The sequence below is a fragment of the Sebastes umbrosus genome, chromosome 10 (assembly GCF_015220745.1).
Source record: "Sebastes umbrosus isolate fSebUmb1 chromosome 10, fSebUmb1.pri, whole genome shotgun sequence".
Taxonomy (NCBI): domain Eukaryota; kingdom Metazoa; phylum Chordata; class Actinopteri; order Perciformes; family Sebastidae; genus Sebastes; species Sebastes umbrosus.
Genome location: NC_051278.1, coordinates 8,092,188 through 8,112,027, shown reverse-complemented (window position 1 = coordinate 8,112,027; position 19,840 = coordinate 8,092,188). Strand labels below are relative to the sequence as shown.

The following is a 19,840-nucleotide window of genomic DNA, read 5'->3' as shown; positions in this document are numbered from 1 at the left end:
ATCATTGTGTGTCATCCTGAACTCTTTAAGAGGCTGTCAGGTTGAGGGACACTGGAAGTCTGGCTGAATCAGCCTAGAGTACACATGATAGCTCAGAGCTGAGTCACTGCACCCGAGCCTGAATGGACAGAAAGGTCACACTGAGTGAGTTATGAAAAGGCCAGTGGTGTGGAAGATAAATCCACCAACACCTACACACTTTTAAACCTTTATTTTTGCCTCAAACTAAGTAAAAATGTACATACTATAAATCAGAAGAAGCAGGTTGTCAAAGTAATGTCTGCTCTTTTAAGAAATGAATGAAATGATCGTGTGATAATAACAACCACGGTCTTCATTACAGTAAAAATAACCTTTTTTTGAGATGGAGGTGTCAGATTATATGAATGACAACATTTTGTGGTGACGGCTGTAATAAGACCGAGGACTTCCGCAGCTGGGAGGGAAGGAAAAAGCTCCATAGGCACACAGCTCTCGCCTGAGTCCATGCCCAGCTGAGCAGCACTGATCTCGGCCTGGAAGAGGCTTTTGTCCCCGGGGGTGAGTCATTTAGCACAAGCATGCCAGTTAATCTTTCGAGCAGAGGGGGAATGTGGTTGAGATGGGCTTTACGAGTGTCACGCCTCGGGGGGAATTGTTTTTTTTACACACAACAGATGTGGGATGGAATTAAACACTCTACTTTTCTGAATCAGCAAAAAAGGCTGAGGGAACTGCACACATCAGTTGAGCTGCAAAAAAACTGATGCAATACTACCAATAATTGATTCAAACTGCCTGGAGAAGTGTCTCTGTTGATGCAATAAGGAATATTTATAATAAACACAACTCATGACAAGACACAATGATAATATACATCTGCAAAAAAACGTTCTGGAAACGTCTCTCCAGTGATTTAAACATGTCTCTGTCCGTCTAGACTGTTAATTTGTACACGTGTAAACGGCTTCATTTGCAAATATTAAAGAAATCGCTCTCAGCATGAAGCATGATTATTTTGTATCTATTGTCTTTTATCTATATTCTGTTGTTTTCTTCTGCAATGCAATCAAAAAATCTTCATATAATCACCTGCCATTAGTTCACAGATTCCCCCAACTGCATGCTTGTTCCCCAAATATATTTTAAAATTTCAGAACAAACCTGCTCCGAGTTTAGCAACCTCCTCCAGATCAGCAGACGTTGTGGCTGAAGCGATGGCTTCTGGAAGCTTCAGAGTGAAGGGTAACACATCCCTAAGAAAAGAGAAAAGATTGTGTGAAAGGGAGAAAGGACTTGGGTCAACAGAGAAAAAGGAAAATCCAGTAAATGAGGGCGGGACTGAAAACCTATTCCAAACAGTGTGAGTCACTTAGTTGGAAGAGAGAGAAGCGTGGCGTAGCCTGGGTGTGTGGTGTATATTCAACCACACGACCGGAGGGTAATATGTGCCTGCTGCTCTCCTCCCAGTGTGTCTTTTACGAGCTTTCCAAAGGCCTCAAACCCCGAGTGATCAAAGCTGAAGGTTTGACCTGCAGATTTGTGAAGGACATAATCTCTCAGTGAAACCTGCACGCTTTAAATATGATAAATGACTGCAGTGGTTGAACTATTGTAGAAACCAGAGGCACATAAAGTGACATATATGTGAAATGGCATTTTGGGTATTTAGGACAAACAATAAATAAATACAAATAATATAAATAGAGTGTAAGTCATTAAAACATGCTAAGTAGGACTGTCAATCAATTAAAATATTATATTGTCTATAGTTAATCGCAAATAAATTGCAGTTTTTATCTGTTCAAAATGTACCTTAAAGGGAGATTTGTCAAGTATTTAACACTCTTATCAACATGGGAGTGGACAAATATGCTGTTTTATGCAAATAAATGTATATATTTATTATTGGAAATCAATTAACAACACAAAACAATGACAAATATTGTCCAGAAACCCTCACAGGTACTGCATTTAGCAAAAAAAATATGCTCAAATTATAACATGACAAACTGCAGCCCAACAGGCAACAGCAGCTGTCAGTGTGTCAGTGTGCTGACTTGACTATGACTTGCCCCAAACTGCATGTGATTATCATAAAGTGGGCATGTCTGTAAAGGGGAGACTCGTGGGTACCCATAGAACCCATTTACATTCACATATCTTGAGGTCAGAGGTCAATTGACCCCTTTTGAAAATGGCCATGACAGTTTTTTCCTAAACAAGATTTAGCATAAGTTTGGAGCGTTATTTAGACTCCTTCTTGACAAGCTAATATGACATGGTTGGTACCAATTGATTCATTAGGTTTCATATGATGCCAGTATCTTCACTCTAGCTTTAAAACTGAGCCAGCTACAACCTAAAAGTTACGTACTTTGACAGCTAGTAATGCTAAGCTGTGTTTTTGACCTCTAGCAGCACTACAGAACAGTTTTTTTTATGTGTGGGTCCCTGTTAAGTTTGTCTCGTTCCCGTGCACCATGCCCGGAAATAAACAATCATTATCTAGAACTGAGGTTAATTACAAAAAGCTCATAACAGTAAACTGAACTTTGTTTTCTGCACACTATTGGTATGTAACATTTCAATGATTTGCCACTGTTGGCTGACAAAGTAACTTTAGTGTCTCCAAAATTATAAAAAAAAAAAGGCTCACTGTCTGCCCTGTAACGGTTACACAACAATGAGTCAAGATAAGACAAATCTGACTGCTCTGGCAGCAGTGGCGCCATGAGCAATGGAATAGTTACACACTAGTCATGCATTTCTATTCCAACTATGTAACCATCTAAAAATGCATCTTTGGTTCCTTACTTAGATAAAGGGTAAAGGTGGAATGTTTTTATTTTTACATCCTTGTCACTTCCTTCTTTGCCCTTGTTATGATTTATAGCTTTGTTCTGTTATAAAAGGACCGAACTAAGACTCTGGTCTGTCCACAAGAACAACAAATCTATAAGAGTTACACTGTAAAATGTAGATTTATATATTCTGTATGTGAACATACATGGGTATTTTGGAATATATGATTAGTAAATTTATTTATTTTATACATATGTTTTGGATATTGTACTTAGTGCCCTATTTTATAAACAAAAGAAACAGTATGTGGTACAAATCTTATATATATACCAAACAAACCCCCGTCACCCCCCAGGTGTAATTTTAAATTGTTGAGTTTTTTTTGTCTTACTGTGCACAATTTTTCAACACAGGGTAAATATCTGTATATGAATGAACAGAGGAGAGTCTCAGTCATAGAAATATAACAGGAGTAGAAGGTCATTGAAGGGTTTGCAGTGGTAATTTGACCAGTACAAAAGAAAATGGCAATTGTTGTTCGTTTTTATGATGACAACAGAACCACGTCAATGGGGCCGTAAAGTGTGTAGTCCTGGAAACAGCTACCTGCTAGTTAGCTAGGTAGCTTGTCGCCCAGGCAGAAGGACTGTTTAGACCCGGTGTCATGCCAAAAAGTGATCATCTGCCAAAAACTGATTTATCAGCCAGTTTCTAGTCTGCGGTTGCTGTTATCTGGATCAAACGGTCATGACGTGCAGATACACATAACTTTATATCTGTGGTATAACAAAGGTAAAAAGTACTGGGTTGGTTATAATCTAGGGCAGAGAGCAGGTAAAATAATGCATAGCCATAATGCAAAGGAGATTATTAGACATTCAAAACACATTATTGGAAACAATAGTAGCCTATTATTGCCTATATCCTGCAAATGACATGCCTGACAACTAAACTGCAAACACTTGTTTGGCCACAATTGTGATTATTCTGTTACAAGAAACGTTAACATTTCATAAAGATATACTTTTGCTATTATACCACGGACATACAGTTATGTGTATTTGCACGTTATGACTTGATAAAAGCAGCTGTAGACTATAAACTGGGCAATACAGTGGAAATCAATTTTTGGCGGACGATCACTTTTTGGCACGACACCGGCGCTGCCGCTGGCCACCAGCTTTAAGTTGTTCAATTTGACTCATTTACATTCATGTGCCTCGTAACGTTACTACTCCCTTGCTTGTTTAGTCGTCGTTACTGCAAAACCTCACCTCAGTGAGTCCGCGACTTGCTGCAAGTCGATTTAGTTCATGCAGAAGTCAACCTGGTACAACGGTCTCTACGGCAACAGTACACATAAAAATGGTTGGCACCATTAAAGGTATGCTGAATTAGCTATTCCTAGTTCCTGTTTTCAGTGTAGCCATGGATGCACAGACAACTATCACTGGGTTACTTTGACACTGAAGAAAATTTGATGATTCTCAGGCAAGTTCTGAAGTTCTTCTTTCTATGATTTCGAAACAGATTAATGGATAAAGTGTGAGTCACACTGAACATAACAATACGTCCATCATGTCTGCATGTTCAGATCTGACTGAGTTATGACTCAGAGAAGAAGAACGGATTTTGATGCAAACTCGTGCCTCACATCTCTCCCTCTGCGCTCCCCCTTCAACTCTCACATGCCCACAGTTTGAATACCTCTGATGTAGATGGATAATGCTTTGTGTAATATATATATATATATATGTGTATTAAACATATATGTGAAACATGGATCACATCAGTGTGGTTTGCATGTCTTTCTGTGATCATGAGTATTTCTGAGTGATGAACTCACCTGCTGATGCAACAGAAAGCCACCAGGCGGAAAAGATCTGCGAAGCTCAGGCCTGATCCCACCAAAGAGAAAGCTGCAGGAGCACAGAACAACACGATTAAATCAGTAAAAAAACAAAAAAACGTACGCTACATTTTTAGTAAAAAACTGTCATAGTCATTTTCAAAAGGGGTCCCTTGACCTCTGACCTCAGGATATGTGAATGAAAATAGGTTCAATGGGTACCCACAAGTCTCCCCTTTACAGACATGCCCACTTTATGATAATCACATGCAGTTTTGGGCAAGTCATAGTCAAGTCAGCACACTGACACACTGACAGCTGTTGTTGCCTGTTGGGCTGCAGTTTGCCATGTTATGATTTGAGCATATGTTTTCTGCTAAATGCAGTACCTGTGAGGGTTTCTGGACAATATTTATCATTGTTCTGTGTTGTTAGTTGACTACCAATAATAAATTAATACATACATTTGCATAAAGCAGCATATTTGTCCACTCCCATGTTGATAAGAGTGTTAAATACTTGACAAATCTCCATTTAAAGTACATTTTGAACAGATAAAAACTGCAATTTATTTGCGATTAACTATAGACAATCATGCGATTAATCGCAATACAATATTTTAATTGATTGACAGCCCTAGTAAGCCTTACCAATAAGGCGAATGAACATGGTAAACATTATACCTGCTTTGCATCAGCATGTTAGCATGCTGACGTTTGCATTTTGCTCAAAGCGCAGCCTCACAGAGCTGCTAGCACGACTGTAGACTCTAAAGGCATTTTCACACCTGCCCAAAAAATGCTGTGTGTTAGAAAAACATGTTGCTTCAGGTGCTGGTGAGATGATGACGTACACAAAAATGAGTAATAGAGCCAAGATATTTGAAGGTTTGTCAGATGCCAAAAAAACACTGCTCAGTCAGTGGTTTATAATACTGAGATGAAGGACCCTGAAAAGATATCATAGGGACCACAGTTTTATCCAGGGTAAACAGGAATGTGTGCTTGTATGCATGAATGTTTGATAGGCCAATGAAGCACCTTGCAAAAAAAAAAAAAGAGAAATTCAACTTATATATCAAAAAGAAATTCTAAAATCTTTAATCTGAAAAAAAAAAGTTTTGCATTTGCCTTCTCAAACTGCTGTAGAATAAAGGAAATAATAAAATGACTACAATCCCTGTCAATGCACTGAGGAAGACATTATGTTACGAGAACGAACAGGTTTAGCCTGAAGCATCTCTCAATGAATTAACCACTGTATTTATTGCTCTTGTGTATTGTTCTCTTCAGGTGATCAGAGAGACGTCACAGACTCTTCGGTGTAAAGGTTTTATGAGTAGTCAGCAAAAAGGGAGAGTTAAGGCTGCTGCGGGCGGTGATTCCCACGCAGCACATACATTCATTAGGTAAGCATTTGGAAATTCCTGTCTGGTACAGACGCATCAGCACACACAGGTACAAGAACAAGACATTTCACACATTCAGAACAGAGAGATATTTGGTCTAAGCTTCAGGAAAATCCCTGTTTTTTAAGGAAACTAAAAATAGAACAGAACAAAGAAGAAAAGAACCGTGGATTCAGTGATATACTAATATGAATGGGGTGATGGAAGAGGAAGAAGTCTCCAAGGTCACCAAACATCTGACACATTAGATGAGATAACCCTCTAAGTCTGGAACAAAGCCTTAAGGGGAATACTGTGCAGACAACAGAAGGTGAATACAAATAAAATCAAAACCAAATTTTTGCCTACGTCAGTTATTCCGTATGAGGCTGTTGTAAGTCCATAGTTGCTTCACCAAACACGACAGCAAAGAAGAGCAGAGCTTTTGCACACCTGTAGGTTGACAGGTGCGTAGGAGAAAAGCTCAGGTCGACAATATAGAGCAAAAAGACGAAATAACCTGAGAGGACAATGTGTGGGCGTCTTTTTTGCTCTATGTTGTCGACCAAACAGGACAGTACCTTCATAATTTTGATTAAATTGATTTTATATGGGACTGAAAGGGTTTCTATTAATTGATTGAAATATTTAGTCACAATTTATTGAATGAATGTCCATAGTTAATTGCGATTAATCGCACATTTTTTATCTATTCAAAATGTACCTTAAAGGGAGATGTGTCAAGTATTTAATACTCTTATCAACTTGAGTAAATGATGCGTTAAAGAAATTAGTGGTGTTAAAACAAATTTGCGTCAAGGCGTTATTATTTTACAGCCCTAGTTTCCAGCATTGAAAAGCCAACAGGTACATATGCATATTCTGCGTTTATATTGTACTAGTGCAGTGCCCATTCGGGGCGTGGCCGTTCGGAGCGGGCCGATTGCTTGGCCCCCAGAAGTGCTGCTTGCAGCTTTGTCGAGACCTGCTCATCTGCAGAGTCCTCAAGCCCCGCCCAAAGTTTCAAAGTTTATTTATACTGAATGTGTCGCGTGTCCAAAGTGACTTCGACACTGCACGTCCTGCGGTCCCCAGCAATACACCCGCCAAGTGTGAAGTCGATTGGATGAACGGTTCTCGAGATATGTGAAGGACACACATGCATACGTACAGACACAGATGCCTTGCTTCATAGTCGGATGTAGGTCATTAATTAAGGCGTGGACGATAATTAGAAGTTTCTGCACACACTAAACGTGACTACTGTAAGAACTCTGTACAAACACTAGGCCACATTGTTACAGCAGACTGCCAGCTGAGGAACTGAGACAATTTTTGCTGTAACCTGAATACACATATTTTGCCACTGGGTAGGGCAGAGTGGGTATTTCCAGTGTTTAATCTGTTACTTTCCACTCTAATAGTTTGTGTTGCTGGAGGAAAACACATAAACCTGATTGGCAGCTTCATGCATTTCAAAGGGAAAAAAACAGACACATGAAGTACGGGTTCACAGATGCTTACTGTACTGGCTCTCCTTCACAGGGAAGTCTTTGACGGGAATCGCAGAGTCTTTGTTCATGCGTAGAGATATTACTTTCTTCTGCAGGCTGGTTGACTTCCTCACCATGAATGTCTGCAGGCCAGGGGAGGAAACATCCAATCAAAACATTAACTTCATTGTTTACTTGAAGAACTGCATCATTCTTGATGGACTTTTGCTGACTTAGGTGTCTTTTGAGAGATTAATGTCTCAGGGTTTTTGTCTGTGTGCTTACCACTAATTTAAAGAGGGCTTAGTTGGGAAAAGGTTTTGTTTTGTCATGTACTTCCACGTACCAATCTGGATTTAGCAATATTTGAATCACAGAGTTGTTAGCTTATGTTGCGAGCACTGTCAATCAAACCACAAACTCCTGATGAAGCAGATTAGTTTGAGTGAGTCATTATATTTTTGTACAATTCAGTAAAATAAATCACAACACTTAATGGTGGCTGGGATAAAAGCTCTCTACCTTTCAGCAGATGCCGCTCTCTTCCTTGGCTGGCACACCTGTTTTGGTTTTGTTTTGCCTACATTACTGATTACTGACTTTCCACGTTTATTTAGTTATTGATTGTTAGTTTGTTAAATAAATGCCCGTTACTATTTTTAAACTCGTCTGGTCTCCCATTTTTGTTGCAACCTTTGAGCCGGGTTGTAACAACTGGATTTGTAGAACAAGACTCGGTCAAAACCGAGTATATGTCCGGACCATGTATGGTCAGCCTGTGAATTTGTGGCTAAATTGTTACACAAATAGTCAGTGGTCATGTCTATAATGTTAAATCCAGGGCATCCAAGTCTTTCTTAAATGTACTGCAGTAGCATATTACGACACTGTAAAGGTACTTTTGTACTTTTTCCCTTTCCTTTAGTGTGTTATATAGTTTTTTGTGCATGTAAGGCTACATCCACTCTAATACGTTTTTGCTTTAAAACACATAACTTTTGCTACGTTTATGCCTAGCGTCCACACTATTCCAGCATTTTCGAGCCCCTAAAACTGAGACTTAGGAAAACGCCAATGACCCCGTTTTAGTTTTAAAACTTTCGGGGGTTGCGTTTTTTTGTCTGGACGGACAGAAACGGAGGCATTTGAAAAACGATGACGCGGACACCCACGTTCGCTTCTTGATTGGGTCAGTCATGACATGTCCTTCCCTGACTGATCCGGAAGAAAACAAACAACATCAGCTTCAACCACTAGTGGTTAATTTCAACATGGATAATGAGTTAAAAAAGCAATGCTGACCTTGTTTTCTATGCTAGCAGCTGTTGTGCAGTTAAAGTTTGCATTTTATAATGCTACTACTGCCTACATGCGCAGGAGGCAAGCTATTATTTGATCGCTTTGCATCAATTTCCTGTGTCCAGCGCTGCTTCCTGTTAAGACCAGCACACGCATGCCCAGTGTAGGTGAATGGCCATGTGATATGCATTTACAGGCTTGGCAGTATGGATGGAGATTAACTCTGAAACGGCCCTAAAACGCTCGTCTGGACGGAGATTGTTTTTGTTTTAAAACGCTGTTTTAAAGGAGCGTAAACAGAGCAAAAGAGGTGCTGCAGCACAACTGGTATGAGAAAAGTAAAGTGTTTTTTGAACATTAAAGCATGTAAACATGTTCTAGTAGAAACCCAAAATACAAGTATGGTCCAGAAAATTTGCATAATAGGTCCTCTTTAAAGAAGAGTTGATTGCTAGCACTGATTTTGGAGGCTGTAGTTTGTGGTGTGTCAAAACCTCCTCAACTGAGGAGGTGTTGAAGTAAGTGTTTCTGCCTGTCTGTGTGGGTAAAGTAAAAGCTTTAAGTCAACAGTGTGGATACAAGGAGTCACAGTGGCTGCTGTTTCCTCACCCCAGCGGGTTGGCTCTGCAGTATACGTGTGGCATCCTGGTGGCTGAGGCCCAGCTGTAGCCACACAGCATGTGTATGCACCAGTCGGTCCAGAACACTGAGCCGCCGATGGAGGGAATCATAGCCCGAATCTCTGGCTCCAGCCAGCCCCGCTGCCATCCCAGGACAGGGGGAGGCCTGCAGGAAGAGACCTCCCACCTCTTCACCCAGTCTGAAAACAAGATAAAACAAACATACAATCTCTGTAATGTACTTTCTTATATCACCACTGAATGTTGCAGCAAACGTTAACAGGATGTCAGACTAACTCCAGTGTGATTGGAATATTTCCATAAATAACGAGTTTATTTTTGGCAGGATGAGAGCAATTTCTCTGTAAAGAAGAATAGAGCTGCAGTGATTAATCAATTAACTGATTAATTTTCAACTATTAAATTAATCGCCAACTATTCTGATAATAGGTCTCAGCAATTCTGTACAAAAAAATAAGCAAAAATTCTCTGATTTTAACTTTTTAAATGTAAATATTTTCTAATTTCTTTACTCCTCTAATAAACTGATATCTTTGGGTTGTTTTATTATTAATTATTATTAATTAAGTATTTATTTTAAGCTGGTGAGAGACTTCACAATTATCTGAAGCTTCAAAGATTGGACACACATAATGACTATTTCCACCAAAATACATAGATAAAAAAGTCATGGCAGCCACAAAGGCACACATAGTGAATGACAGTAAATACAGAGACAAAACACTTGGCTATAGGTTGATTAGAGTTAAGTCACTAAGTTAGATAACCTAACTTCTTACATGGTCCTTCCTGTACCAAAACAAAAAATGGACATTCATCAAAAAGAGTTATTTTAACTGCAGTCTGTGCAGAAAAGGGAAATTTGGTGAATGGAAAGATGAGGGCAACATGGACTGTAAATCTACAGAGAAGGCTGAAGGTGAGTGAACTTCATCAGAGTGAGGTGAAATTCAGCTGAGCCGTGGCTCTGCTCTAAAACCTGATGAAGTGGATTATAAAATAATAGCTAACTCTCTCTCACACAGCAGGGATTCAGACTGAAAACAGCCCTGAGTTAAAAAAGCACAGCGGGCAGCGTTGGTTAGGACAAGTCTGCTGTTGCTCAACCAATAGCGGGCACAACATGTAAACTCAAGGAGATGTAAAGGAGTGTCCACCCTGGAGCATATAACAACTTGAAAATAAAAATCTGAGTTTGCGCATTTTTTGCAAATTTAAGGACAAAAAAAAAAATCACCTCATTTACATATTTATTTATTTTGGACCAAACATATTGAAATTGCGGATAACCTTGTTTGTTAGCTTTCTGATGGTCAGAGAACCACACTGTTATGTTTATTTTTGAAGACGATATCTATGTCTTTAGGTTGTCTGTGTGGGCAAGTGATGCAAATCAAGGCAAAGACGTGTCTGCTCAAGTTAATAATGTTTCAGCTTGACGGACAAATCAACACGGCTGCAGGACTCCACTGCAAGAATGGAGATAAAAGTGAGGACAAAGGAGATTCTTAAGTTCCTGGTACATTTTTAAATCGGTCCGCGCCGGAGCTAGATCACACAGCGTTGAATAGTTATGCCTCTAACAATACATCGTATTTTGTAAAATGTAAAATTTGTAAAGCAACTTTTAACCATAGATGACAAATAAATGTAGTGGCCTAATCAATTACCTGTGAAACGTAGTAGAGTAGAAGTAAAATGGAAGTACTTGTTCACACTGTTTATTACTAATCGACTATTAATCTACTGCTACTTATATTAATCACAAATCTTTCCACCCCTCCAGCAAGTACTGACTTGAACACACACACACACACTATACAAGCACGCACAAACTTTAGCAGCACCAAGATGATAGTGTTGACAGTTAGAGGAATAAATATCAGACAGTTGACGACTAATTCAGTGACTAACTAACACTGTAATTCAAGATGAATTAACTGGAATTCTTCACAGTGACTTCATACTGCCTGAAACTATGTCTTAGAAAATGAATTACCAGAAACGCACACTAAACATTCCCGCAAACGTATGCTAGACATGGCCTGAATACACATTCAGACACTTCTTTTCATAGCTGATATTGCATTAATATCATCAGAGGATTGTTTAGTTTAAGATGTCATCCAGGTACGAAGACTTACAGGAAGAAGTCCAAACTAAAATACATAACAGTTCCAGGACAGCTTATCAGTTCGTCATGCCATCTGCCGATCCCTGATATAGCTTGGTGCCAGCTTGGTGCCAGCTTTGTGTCACCACATTTCAAACTACATTTCACATAACACAATATACAGTATAATGCCTTTTAAGAGTGCTCTCTGCTGGAAGTCATTGGTAACTGCATGACAATAAATCAAATGGCTGGCTGGGACATAGAAATGTGTGTTGTACAGACGCACACAGTCAAAACCAGACAACTGTCTTATGTGTACACTCACCCAAGAAGTGTATCTGTCTTCTGGTCTCCTTCTGCAGGCTCAGTCTTTTTCCCCATTTCCTTCTTCAATGTGCCGATTTCCCAGGCGAACGAGTCGATCAGCTACAAGGAGACACACAGAACAAAACATTTATTTTAAGGAAAAATAAAAAGTCAGAGATTAGTTCAAACTGAAAAAATACATGTATCCCTGGTGGAGGTGTTTTCAGACTGAAGAAATGTGTTTTACTTGAGGTATGGACTGGCTCTCATTTCTGCAAGCTTGTAGTTGTGTGGGTTGGTGGATAGGTGGGTGAGACAATCTACCCACGGCCTTCCACTTCCTACTGACCGACCAGAGTTACTAAAGAGAAAGACTAGCAGGAAATAATTCATAAAAGCCCGTCTGTGAGTGAACCTTCATGTATGAAACGGTTTGTCCCAGCCAGGACGAAACATAAATACCTCAGCTGATAGAAATCACATGCCTTCACAGATCCCATGGAGGTCAGCTTTCATCATTAAGTGTTCAAATCTACAGTAGAAATGCTGAAGGTATGAACAGTGTTCTTCGTAGTGTTGTTTTCACACAAATGTAGCTTCAATAAAAGTTGTATTGGACTTTGAAACTGCATTTGGTTTGGCACACAACACAAAATCTTCCAAGTTTAAATAACAGAACCTGTTCTCCATTTCAAATGTTGTAAATTATCTACATGATTTTAGCTGTTCTTTAAACTGGCTCTATACCGAAAAGTAACTTTTTAACTGTCATGTTTGCAAGGCGAAATGGTGGGTTTGCGACCAAAAGGAAGTGCTACATTCAGGCTACATCCACACTAATATGTTTTCGTTTTAAAACGAAAACTGAATACGCATATTACACGACCATTCAGGTACACTGGACATGCATGTGCCGCTGTAAACCGGAAGCAGATTTATCCACACTGTGGTTTGGTTGTTCAGTTGCAGAAAATACTATGAAGGAAGAACAGTAATGGCGAAAAGTACAACCAGAGATTTCTTTGCTTTGGACCGACGACGAGGTGGAGCTGAAAATAAAAGGGGTCTCTTGACCTCTGACCTCCAGATATGTGAATGAAAATGAGTTCTATGGGTACCCACGAGTCTCCCCTCTTCAGACATGCCCACTTTATGATAATCACATGCAGTTTGGGGAAAGTCATAGTCAAGTGTGAGGGTTTCTGGAAAATATTTGTCATTGTTTTGTGTTATTAATTAATTTCCAGTAATAAATTTAATTTAATTAATCCCAATTAACTATGGACAATCATGTGATTAATCGCAATTAAATATTTTAATCGATTGGCAGCCCTATCATATATTCATATGTGCAATATTTGGTGTCTCTTTGTGAATTTACATCATCGCTGCTCAAACTGTATGCTCTCTATTATTTTTTTTTAGAATCTAGATGTCTCAATGTTAGTCTCATTAAGTTATTGTTTGATTGTATTAGATCAGTTTTAATAATTGTCTTGTTTTTTTGACAGCTCTTGGGTTGTTAAAGAGCATTTTTAGGATGTTTCTAGGATAATCCCATTTTTGTTCAATTCTTATTAGGTCGCATATTGTGTTATTAGTTTAATGTTGTTTGTCTGTAACTCACTGTTATTGCTTTTGGCCAGAACAAAAATATATCTCAGCAAAGCCTTTCGTGGTTTATTAAAGAAAAAACAGGCAGATATGTGAATTGCTGTAGTATGTGAATTTCTTAAGATTTTAATCTGCTGCCCAAAATATCAAGTATCAAAATGTATCAGCATTTCTTGGTCACTGAGGCAAATTTCCAGCAGAGGTCTCTATTTCAACACTGCACATCTGCTGTAGACGGTATGAAATCTGTAGTTGGCCTCCCCTTCACCCCTGTGTTAGTTCTATTAAAGTCATGCTGAATCAGTGCATTCACTACCCTTTACTACACCAGAGGCTTTGAGCAAGCTTTTCTAAAAACTACTCACAAGACTACAAGTTTGAACCTGACTCACCCAGTGTGAGCACACACACACACACACACGCACACACACACACACATGCATGCACGCACGTACGCACACAAAGATGAGCCTACTAGCAACAGACACACACAAAGTAAAGAAAACCAGCAATGCTAGCAGCCTTAATCAGTATATAACACCTTGGTCCGATCCGACACCTTTATCTTGAAAAGTTTCACTTTCAAAATGCAAAGTTATTGGACTTCTTGTTTTTCCTTTAACTTCTAAATGATTAGCGAGTCAGCAGTAGATGTCACATAGAAGTGGTGTACGTGGTGTCAGAAATAAACATGAATTAATTAATTATAAATAAATTATGGAAGTGTATAAGGGCTTAGAAACATTATGACAGAAACATATGATGGCCAGCTCACTTATGTCTCATAAATTGTTGCAGCAATTTTTGGGTTGACACCATATGCTAAAAAGATTTGGTGCTAAATTTAACCTTCTTTTTTTTTACCACTTGAGAATTTTTAAAATAAAAAAAAATACCAGACACCAAGACCTTGAGGAACACCATAGAAAAAGCCATGCTGTGATTTGGTATCAAAAACTTTTGACATTTGTAGTTTTCTGCAAGAATTGCATTTTTCGGCAATTGTATGGCGAGCACTTCTGTTCTGGAAACTGCTCAGTAACCCCCTTATTGTCAATCTACCTAGGAAAGCCATCCATCCTCTGAATGCACCAGGTCTCTAGTTTGTGGCTGTACAGTTTCATGAGGCTGTGATTATCCTAGAGGTCACCACAGGTCATTTTATACAGTGAGGTCAAAATAAAAAAAAATGGTCTCACTACAATGAAATGTCTACTGTGGAGACTAACATCATCAGCATGTCTGTAATGGGTAACGTTACTCGTGGGTAACTTCAGAGCTAGCATATCAGGGGTGATACCAATGGATTCCTTAGGTTTTCTGGTTTCATATGATACTAGTAACTTTACTGAGCCGGGGCTCCCGCGGGTCTAAGAGGCTTGATCCTTGAAAGTTGCCTTCACACGCACAAACAACTCACAGAAAACGAGGCATAATTCTACCTCGATGATATCATCCTTACTGTTCACTCTCTTTACACCATGTCAGAGCTGTATTAAGTTACTGCTAATGCAAACAGAACATCCTACTGCTTAGCTTTCAACAGGCGAAAACTGGGTGGCTTTCATTGTGACAAAGCTAGAGGAAATGCAATGTATTTTAGGTTAGCGCTGACTGTGATCGTCCGATCAGCAAAAATGGCCGTAAAACAAAAGACATGGTCTTGTTTGTCGGCAGCTCAGTCAGTCAAATATTACAGGGAGTAATGAAGCAGGTTCAGCTGAACAAGAAAGAACAAGAAAGTTCTGATAGCTTTTGTTTCATAGGAATTGACCCTGATTATTTTCAGTGCGACACTGCCGTCATTTGTTTCGTTTCCTAGTTTTCTGTCTAGTTGGGCAATGTGTCTGTTAGGTAACATCACATCAGCTTCTTGAGCAGAGGGGAAACAATTAGCTCAGCCGTTTCAAAGGAAATCACAAATGTTGACTCATTTGATTTGCCAAAGGCACGCAATCTAAAAATATTTAAAATGACAGGATCGCATCACGTCACCGATCTGCATTGTAAACTGGATTTTTTTATTTTTCTGAAATTCAAAAGCCTTTACTGGCATGATTCAAATGCAGTATACATTCCATTGTATTATTAGTATGCTGGAAAATATATGAATTGCTAATCGAAATACTACAAAAGCATGAGTGTTTGAGGTGAATGCCATCGAGCAACAGGTTTAAAAGGTCCAGTGTGTAACATTTCGGGACATCTATTAGCAGATATGGAATATAACATTCATGTGCTTATGCATTTCGGCACGGAGCCTTCTTCAGAGCGTCTGAAGAAGGCTCATTGCCGAATCCCATTGTTGAAGCGCAACCTCCTTTACCAAAACATCACTAGATGTGCCACCAAAATCACACACAGTCCCCTTCAACTAAGAAAAACTGGATTGCAAACTTTGGGGCAAAGTGCAATAGGAACACAAACATTTACTAAAGCAGATATTGTGAGTTCAGAAATGCAAGAGCTGTTGCTGAAATTCGTGGTAACTTTTACAAGGAAAACTGAGGCCATATGTAGCTGACACAAATACCATACAGTGGCACTGCTGAAAATTCCACAAGATCAAGTGACCACTGCATGCAATAAAACCAGACTTAACTAACAAAATCATACATCAGGCATCATGAGGAAAGTATGTGTGCTTGGCATTGGGACTGGCCAGACGCCAAAGAGGGCAGAATAAACATTAAGAAAAAGGCTGGAAAACTGCACTCACTGTTATACTGTCTCTACATCCAGAACTGGCCAACCGTAATAATATGTATGGTACAATGAAAGGATATTCTAGCACCTTAGTATAAATATAAAATTGTATAGGTAGGTCAAAAGTGCTTTGCTTCCACGTTTACAGCCACCTATGTTACCCTGACCTGATGCCAGTCACCTCTCTGTGTGATATTTCTCTATATTAGCAAAAAACTATAAGATAGACACAATGAAATTACATTTTTGTGTATGGTGTTCGCTTAAGTTAGCGTATCAAATATCTCATTAAGTTCTATACAGTGATCAACCTCTGGGTCTGAGAAGTGAAGCCAATGCTGAAGTGTCTTAAACCTGCATTTTCTCTAATATCCAGCAGGGGCGACTCCTCTGGTTGATTGTATAGAAGTCTATGAGAAAAATGAGCCTACTTTTCACTTGATTTATTACCTCAGTAAACATTGTAAACATGAGTTTATGGACTCAATCGCTAGTTTCAAGTCTTCTTCAATACAGCATGATGTTCATTTAGTAAATGATGGTCCCTTTTAGAGTCAAATAGACCATAAAGCAGGGGATGCTTTAGGACGTGGCTACCTTGTGATTGACAGGTCGCTACCACGGCGTTGTCCGGTCTGCGATTTGTCCGTGTTTTCTTCTTATGAACTTTAACCCTTTCACAGTGTGTTTTCAGTTCATCAAAGTTGATTATAACATTTTGGTTGCCTAAAAATGTCACCCTCTTGTTTCACTTCTGGTTGCAAAAAAAACAAGACAGAGATGGCCAAAATGCCGAACTCGACGCTTCAAAACGCCAGTCCACAAACCAGTGTGTGACGTCATGGTGACCACTTCCACTTCTTATATAGTGTCTATGGTTCCATAGTATCTTCAGAAGCTCCTTGTGAGGTATCAGAACCTGCTTGACAGTTTGTACTGACAGTTAGAGCAGTTTCTCTCTTCAGTGGTCTACTGGAGGATTCTTTGACTGAACCCTGTCTTCTATTAGTAGCTCTCTTTCTACCCCACCTTTATTTTACTTTTTCCGTCAGGCTCGCTTGCTGCGAGGTGTGGTTACACTCTAAGGCTGTGTGTGGGTTTAAGGCAGGCCTGTAATTAATACAGGCTGCAGATAAACAATGACACAGCCTTCATACTAAAGACTAGCAAGGATCAGTTTTGAATTGTCTTTATCAGATAATTAAGCACACTAAGCAGCTTCCTCTAAGCGAGTGAACGGCACGGTGGTGTAATGCACGAAAAAAAATGAACCAAAGCCTAAACTGTGGCCAAAAAACCTCAATACAAACCAAACCGTGATGGCAATTGCAATGTATTCTCGGGTGTTTTTTGTAACACCGTTACCTCTCCATAGACTCGGGAGTGGAAAAAATATTTGTGTTTGATCGTCAATAGTGGTGGGAAGGACGTACAGCTGTGCGGTGATATGTATATCTATACTACAACACGAATGGACAAGACGCAGCAATGGAGACTGATCACCGCAGCTGACATCAACTTCTCAAAGTGTGAGGAACAGGAAGCGTAACTAGTGTACATGGCAGCTCTGATTACAATATAATGAATCATATAAAATGAGCTGGAGTGGTCAGACATATACAGTCAGCTCCTGTATTCAGTCATTTCTTGAGTTGCTAAAGTGGGAATATTTGACGAGAGCCCCATTTCCCATTATCTGATGAATATGATGCTCACTATTACATCCTCTTTAAAAACAAATCTCTGTTAAGCAATCCAGGAGAAACAGAGTTTTACCAGAACAAGCAAGAGATGAAAAGCCTGACAGGAAAACAAACCACAGAGCTATGCTCAGGCCGGCTCCACCTCTCTCCTCCTCTTTAATCTTCTCCAGGATTTAGCCTGTAACTGGAAGGTTTGCTGCCCCCCACCCACATTTCTCGACCTCGAGTGTTAACAGACTTGTCCTTGTCCTTCATGTAAAATGTCACATATACCTACTGTCTTTACAGTTCTGTGTGTGAACATTATTTTGCCCCACAGCTTTGATTATTTGAGTGGCACGTACCTTTAAGAAACTGCCTTTCCTGTCCTGCCTGCAGGGTTGACTGATGGTACTGGTGGACATGATGTCTCTAGAGCCGTCTCTGTCTGTCCCTGTCTGCTGAACTCTCTGTGAAGGAAAGAAGACATTAGAGGTGTACATACAAAGAAACACAAAACAAAGCAGATTTGTCCACTCAAGATCCGTCTCAGAGGAGATTTATGAAGACAAGAACCCACAAATGTATGTTTTTTTGTGTCTGAAGATGAAAAGAAGAAGGGCTGGGACGATTCACCTATCGCCCGATTCGATGCTGTCACGATACGTGTGAGCCAATTCGATATGTATTGCAATTTTTAAGTATTGCGATTCTACTAGTATTCAATATGATTTTTTTTGTTAACCTTTTTGACCATGGGAAAAAGATGAATCATACTTTTACTTTTGAAAATATCTAAATTAATACATTAAAATGTTTGATTTTAAGCATGTATGTAGTCAGAGATGTCCTAAAGTCAAATATATCAGTCATTTTCATGAATTATTTATAAAAAAAAAATCAAAAATCAAAGAATAAAGACATTTCCCTCACCAATTAGTGGTATTTTCATGTACATGTGATGTTTTATACTTCTGGTGAATATAATCCAATCAATCTGATTTCTATACATGTATTTTGTATACAATTCCCTTTGTTAACACCTTATTTTGAAAACCGGACGTAGAGTCCGTTGCTAGCTTTTCCCGTCAGCTCCGTTCTCTTTATACATCCATGGTCAGCTCCGTCTGACTGTATTTAACATAAATGTCAGTTTATGGGTGCTCTACAGTTGTAGTGTCAGCCGATTTGACCACGGAGATGAGAGTGACGGCTGGCTTGACCGCATGCTATTGCAATACGATAACGTTTCCTGTCCGTGACAGAGTTAGCATGCAGCTTTAGCCGTGATGTCTAGCTCCACTTTTCCTTGCAATGTTGAAACCCAAAGTGTTTCCATACTTTACTGTATGTGTAATGTTAACCACTTTGTATTTAATATGTGAGGGTTCAAGTCGTATCGTTAGGTCTTAAATGGAGCTCTGACAGCAATTTCATTCAAAACAATGACTCTCAAAGCCTATTCATTGTGGTTCCTAGAAAACAGGGCTGTTGCTGATTTTGCACGTATAGAGGCAGAACACATACATGCAGACAAGCTTGACCCAGATGTTGTGCTGGATCTGGTTACAGCAGCTGATATGAGCCAGCTGTGTCAAGGCATGCAAACACATCCCAGTCATGCCTTTTAATAATGACACATGTAACCGGAAGAATTTATCAGCATACATTTACTGACAACAAATTCTTATCCACATTCACTTCAACAACAGTGCATGGACAGAAGATTGTTGTGGAAGCATAAATCTTGCAGGTATTTTTGTTTGGTATTTGACTCGCTGGAGAGACTCGGTGGGAAGCCAGTTGGATAAAACATTTGCTGTTGAGGAACAGTTGGAATGCTTTTGATCCCAGAGCCAGCGAGGATTTCTCAACATATACACACACACACACTATACACATATGCTGGCCAGCACTCACTGTGGGTTAGATCCAGTTATATACTGTACATATATCACTTTGC

At 39.4% G+C, this 19,840-nt stretch overlaps 1 protein-coding gene across 1 annotated transcript in view; it reads right to left on the bottom strand.

Annotated features, from left to right (window-relative positions):
• rin2 (Ras and Rab interactor 2) overlaps window positions 1-19,840 on the bottom strand; it is a 48,363-nt gene that overhangs the window by 20,498 nt on the left and 8,025 nt on the right. Inside the window, exons 2-7 of the mRNA XM_037782023.1 lie at window positions 18,243-18,347; window positions 11,895-11,995; window positions 9,422-9,632; window positions 7,545-7,656; window positions 4,631-4,703; window positions 1,144-1,235 (exon numbers count right to left, since the gene is read on the bottom strand). Coding sequence (XP_037637951.1) covers window positions 1,144-1,235; window positions 4,631-4,703; window positions 7,545-7,656; window positions 9,422-9,632; window positions 11,895-11,995; window positions 18,243-18,302 — 649 coding nt within the window. The 5' untranslated portion in view covers window positions 18,303-18,347. The remainder of the gene's footprint in view (window positions 1-1,143; window positions 1,236-4,630; window positions 4,704-7,544; window positions 7,657-9,421; window positions 9,633-11,894; window positions 11,996-18,242; window positions 18,348-19,840) is intronic.